Genomic DNA, 6,014 nt, shown 5'->3' with positions numbered 1-6,014 from the left:
CCTATGTGAATTACTAGCTGCCGCCCGCCGGCAGCCCGCAGCCAGGTATTGTAATTTACAGTGCGTAGGCGGCGGCCAGTGTAACAGTTAAAACAGGAATCAGCATAGAGGCGACAGAACCTCAATTTTGAGGCCTGATTAGGGTGTGCCCAGTCACACCCCGTGCGCATGCCTATGGCACTTCTAGTAAGTATTTGGTGGCTGCAAATATGACCTGAAGGTTTTTCAGGTTCGCCTGCCATTAAAGTGAATGGGGCCCGGCGCGAACATTTGATCGCGAACGCGTGTTTCGTGAAACGTCCCACCCAATGTTCGTCTATCACTATTTAAAATATTGAGCAGTTCTGTCACAAAGAGTTCACTGATTTCTAGCAGTGTTAATGGTACTTTAATTTTCATTTTGTGCAGATCATCTAATAACCCTTATCTCTAAATTACCAAAAGATCATTCACACCTATTAAAGACACATTCTTATCAGTAAGATAAGAACTAAGCTTTAATGAGTGTTTATAAGGTCAAAGATAAGGAGCCTGTCAGCTCCCTGCCTGACAGAGCAGAGAGTAAGTAAAGATCATTTCTTTCAGGTAGTAGAACTCAAAGCTATGCAGGTAAAAAGGCTCAACATTTTTATTAAAGACCAATTGAAAAAATTATTTTTAGCTCAAAATAAGCACAATACAATAATACAAAAAAAAAAATACTTCCAAAAGTGTACACAGCCATTAACCTGTAAATATGGGATATGACTGATACTATGACTATAACTGTATCGATGCATGATACATAGTTGCCACTGTCCTAAAATTTGACTGGACTGTCCCTGAAGTCCTGGCAAATTGGGCTGACCCAGGCCATAAATGGATGGGTAAGTATGGTGATATGACAGGTGCTATAGCTGTATATACATGGGAATTGTCAGTAAATATGACTGGTACTAGAAGAAATGTATACAGTATGGCCATCTCTGACATTACAGACTATTTATTACAGGCCTCGACTGCTGCTACTGGACTTTCTAGCCTGCCCCTGCTGTATCCAGCCCACCACTGTTTTACTCTATGCCTTGCAGGGGATGCCAGGCAGCCCAGGGCTCAGTGATATCCTCCCTTCTCCTTCCCTTTCCCATGCAGGTATCATATCCAGCAGGTCCCTAGAATGTACTGAATGGAAGGCCACGTGCAGCGGGCTCCTCCTGCTCAAACAATTTTAGATTTTGCTGCCCCTTTGCTGCTATTTGAATTAGAAAGCAGTTGGAGGATGAAGCAGCTGCCAAAGAGGATCTCTAGTCCTCCAGAAGTAAGAGGAGGGAAGGAGAAGATGTCAGTTCCAGAAGGACAGAGCAAGAGTGAAAAAATGGAGAGATAGCAAACTCATGGCACAAAGTAACCACCAAGTAAGTAGTGCCCGTCACACAGCATTGTTTATAAAAACTCATGCCAAAGAATTTGGAAGAGAGGGTACGTAATGGGCCCAGGAGCTGTGCATGGTTCATACATGGTGGTGTCAGCCAATCTGAATGGTTAGACAGAAGATGGGGGCTCCACCTTTTTCCTCCAGCAAAGGTCACACACTAGGCCCTTTAATCGGAAAAGGTCCCCATGTCCCATATGAGTAGACCAGTGCTGTAAACCACACATGATAGTTCAAGGCCCTGTTAAGTATTTTACATTGGAGCCCAGGAGCTTAAAGTTAGTCATCTAGATTTAGGGCTCATGCACACGATCGTATGTATTTTGTGATCTGCAAAACAAGAATGCGCATAAAAAACGAATGACGCCTGTGTGACATCCGTGTGACATCCGTATTTTTGAGAATCCATTGTAACAATGCATGTCCTTGTCCGCCATTGTAACAATGCCTGTCCTTGAGGAATGGACTTGCGGACATTTAGATACTGAATGCACACAGAGTCATTTAGTTTTTTTGTGGGCTCATTGAAATGAATGGTTTTGCATTAGGGCCACAAATAATAAAGGAACCGACACGGACAAAAAATACGTTCATGTCCATGAGCCCTTAGAGAGGTTTTCTAATAAAGACATGTTTCCGCTCAGTCAAACCATACGTTATATGACTATAGATCTTGAAACTGGCTCTGGTGACGAGAATAACAAGAAGAGACTCCATCCTCCTGGTCTTTCTCCGATATAGTCTCTGTAGTTCTTATCTGATATATAGGCAGGTAAGGAATGGAAATGAAATGCTGCAGTCAAGATTTTTGTATATTTTTATTTTTTTATTTTTTAGGGAAAAAGGGGAGGGAAGAAAAGGGGAAGGGAAGATCATTATTAATTTTTTGGGAAACATTTTTTATTTTATTTTTTTATGGAGGGGGATAAGGGAGAGAAAGGGAAGGGAGAAATGGGGAAGGGAAGTTTTTTTTTTTAGTTTTTTAGTTTTTGGGGAAAGGTTAAAATTTTCAGGTTTTTTTCTTTTTTTCCTGGCAGGTGGCAGTACAGGATGGTGCTTGACGGTTCGCCTTCACACTGGCTCTTTTTCCAGAGGCTCTCTAGATTTCATTTTCCTCCAGAACATGCAGATGCTGAAAAAAGAAAATCTATCAGTTATTTGATATTCGCTACTTACATGTCAGCTCTGAGTGAAATGTGTGCACAGATCCTCCAATGTTTTTTCTTACATTGGCTGCTTATCAGTCCACTGACATTATAACATGTCTGGCCTTGTAATATGCACCAAATTATCATGAAGCGTTCAGTATTGTGATAAATCTGGAGCATCTAGTGACTGCCTGGACTAAGTTTACACTGTGTAATGTGTAATATTTATCTGAAATAATACGCCTGTTCCACAGAGTATCTTATAAATGCTACCTACCATATGCCAGCGATCAGCATGATGGTGACGGAGCCGGCCACAGATATTGCTATGAGGGAAGCATTGTTGTTCCGTAGCTCCTCTAGAAGTGGCGGCTCAGGCGCTGTGATGTCAAGCACATCAGGAAGTGTAGGGCGAGGATGGTATTTTTTTGTCGCCTGTTCCGATCCGCTGATAACTAAATGAAGAAAACAATTACATTAATAGTTAATTCCATGAAGAGAACGATAATGACATTGTAGTGTATCTTATACATGAAATAACATGAAATATATGTCAGAATATCAGAATCGTCTGCATCATGGAGGCTCAGAAGTACTGTCAAAGCCAAAGTGGCTTCAAAATACAGAAATGGCAGAAATGGCTAAAATCTTTCCATTATAGGTCTTTTCCTTACAAATACTAAAATACCCCACATTATAGGTGACAATTCAGATGTTAAGACTTAGATCCTTTCTCACTAATTATCACCCACAAGTAGATATGAATCCCGTGTATACTAATATTACCACTCAGCATAGTGCCAGTAATAATATGTCCTTACCTGCCACGTTATAGGTGATCTTACTCACTGGCACCTCAGAGTCCAGGATGGTGGTACACGTGTACCGTCCGGAGTCCCCCATCTGTACGCCCTTGATCACTAGATAGGGCTCCCGGGTGATTTTGGGATTGTGTTCACGATGCTATAGAAAAAATATGGAGAATTATTAAAGCCTCAGATATCACTATTATGATATACTATTTATAATACAATATTTGTAATTTATCATAGCCATATCATTAAAACAAAAATTGAGAAAATTACTGATGATAATTTGCTGACATGACAGAAAGTCTGATTTTAGACCATATTAAGCAGCCTGGTGATGATATTGGGTGAAAGGACTTTCTGCTAAGTGGTTTTTGAGTAAGGAAAGGAATACGTTTGGGAAGCGCTGCCTTAACATGATGGTCGTAAAACTCAAACTGAACAATCTCCCAATTTTACCCTTATTTTCTTGGAAATCTGCATTGCACTTACCAGGGTGAACACGTTGTTATAGGTTTCCTCCAGCCTCGCGTACCATTCAAAAGTACAGTCCAGAATTAGTTCTTCATATTCTGGGATTTTTATATTTATCTCTAGAAAAACAGGAAAATGAAAGAAGATATTATAGAAGTAATTGTGTAGATATTCTGTCCTGCATTTAGGGGTTGTCTCAATAACACGTCTCCTTCTATAAGACCTAATAGGAAATACGGCCATCATAGAGGAGACTGATAGCAACTGGTTATATTCCGCTATCTCCTCACCTCCACAGTTTACAGTCTCTGCCAGGTGAGACTTCTGATCTTTACATGGAGAGCAGGACCGTCCAGTTTTCAGATCTGAGAAAAGAAGAAAGAAATGAAATGTGAGCCGAGCATTAAAGACACTTATAATATTAGAATAAATATGATAATCATGTGCTGGTATCTATCACCCCTCTGTCACCTGCACATGGACAGTATACTGTACAGGCTGCCACAAATCACCCTTCTAGACTGCTTATGGACTGAATCATATTAATTTAAATATCCTCCTGCTTTGGAAAGTCTGGTGCATACCAGTGACTGGTATATTTAGTGTACGGTAAGGATTTGGGGTCCTATATATTTAATAATGTACTATATGAATGTAGATGTAAGAATAGAAACTTCTACTTTACCGAAACATCTGTTGGAGGTGCATAGGCAGCTGCATCTCTCCAAGTATTCTGTGAAAAGAGGAGACATCATATAATAGTCAGCGAGTGCTGTGTAAAGTGCCTATGTAGTGCTGCTCACCTCTGTATAATAGGCACAGTACCAACAGTTTACACATAGTTTACACAGACTAGTGGGAAATGTCCATTGGCATGCATTATTATACTGTAATTCTAGTTTCTCTGGCCTATAATAGAAATCTTATACTGTACCTTGATTTTTTGGAGGGCCCCCGGCGCAGACAACCTTCTCCTCGGAGCAGGTCTTACAGTTGATGTAGGTTTGCACCATTAATCCTGGGGAAATGCACTTGTGTTATAACCTTCCAATCTTATAGATAATAATAATGACAAGAAGCTGAATCTGGTATAAAATGTACTTACCACAGCTGTCTGCACCTGAGGAATGGAGAAGAAAGAAGACATTACTGACCGTTCTCATTGTCAGACTCAGAAACCTCTAATCTCTGGGTCTCCTTATTATTACATGATGTCAGTGCCTATGTGTTCGTCACTTTGTTTTCTAGATTTCCATTGACAGAAATCTCTGAGCCGCCCCAGAACGTTCCGGGCCTCTATAGAGCGCAGCAGCTCCTAGTGCAAACATCCCTGGCAGCCAATCAGGTGCCGGCTTTCATATGTCCAGTACAGGGTAGGAGATAACAGCAGTGATCTGACTGGTGGCTGTGGGGATCTCTAGTTTGGGTCTACATTACTATTACTACAAGAGGCCTGTGTGTGTAATGCATTTATATGTCATATTATAGCACATGTTATATCTAGAAGAACTCACCTTGTTTATTTGGACACCTCCCTAAAAGTGAGAAATGAAGAAATGCAGAATTACTGATAGAAAACAATAGAGAACAGAAATCCCCTGTATATCAGGGCTCTATCTATAACACTGCAACAATACAAAAGAAAACTGCACGCACAGCAATTCCCAGTATAGAACATTTTATTCCAATCGCTCCCTCCTGTCACTAGGCTGTAGGGAAAGGTAAACGAGCAGAAAACATCCTCTCTGACAACCTACCAGACACGTAGAAGATAAGTACAATGGTAGACAGAAGAGGATTCCACTTACGTTGTTTTGAGTCCTGGACGATAACCTTGAGCTTTTCTTTGAGTCGCTGGAAATGGAGTCCAATGATGTGAAGAAGCTGGACCTCTAAGATATATAAAGAGGAGAAGAATGAGAGTCCGATCCCCTCATCTATCAGTCTGAGCCCCCAACACACTAATTCCTATTAATAAGAGAAGTAGAATTTCCACCTACGTATAAGATATTGTACTTACCCTTAAAATCTATATCCTGGATGACGTCCACAGATTTTTTATATTCAGACGCAATTTCGGATATAGCATATTTATCTGGAAGGAAAATAATGGTACAATCATTATCTATCTATCTGTAGATTATATGAAATAGAGATAATAGTAATAATATA

General features: G+C 40.4%; 1 protein-coding gene and 1 long non-coding RNA gene across 2 annotated transcripts; both read right to left on the bottom strand.

Moving 5' to 3' along the window:
- Positions 1-2,433: 2,433 nt before the first annotated feature.
- LOC122925172 (izumo sperm-egg fusion protein 1-like) lies at positions 2,434-4,682 on the bottom strand. The gene is made up of 6 exons (XM_044276678.1): positions 4,646-4,682; positions 4,133-4,207; positions 3,861-3,961; positions 3,381-3,522; positions 2,837-3,014; positions 2,434-2,543 (listed from the first exon to the last, which is right to left on the bottom strand). The coding sequence occupies exons 1-6, from the start codon at positions 4,680-4,682 to the stop codon at positions 2,483-2,485; spliced, it is 594 nt and encodes a 197-aa protein (XP_044132613.1). The 3' UTR covers positions 2,434-2,482.
- A 94-nt stretch (positions 4,683-4,776) lies between these two features.
- Positions 4,777-5,735, bottom strand: LOC122938524. Its single transcript, XR_006390031.1, has 4 exons — positions 5,651-5,735; positions 5,357-5,377; positions 4,948-4,962; positions 4,777-4,860 (listed from the first exon to the last, which is right to left on the bottom strand). It is a non-coding gene; the product is annotated as an uncharacterized LOC122938524 (long non-coding RNA).
- Positions 5,736-6,014: the final 279 nt, after the last annotated feature.

This window comes from Bufo gargarizans, chromosome 1 (assembly GCF_014858855.1).
Source record: "Bufo gargarizans isolate SCDJY-AF-19 chromosome 1, ASM1485885v1, whole genome shotgun sequence".
NCBI classification, from domain to species: domain Eukaryota; kingdom Metazoa; phylum Chordata; class Amphibia; order Anura; family Bufonidae; genus Bufo; species Bufo gargarizans.
Note: the sequence above shows the minus strand (reverse complement) of the source record. Positions and strands in the feature narration are given on the sequence as shown.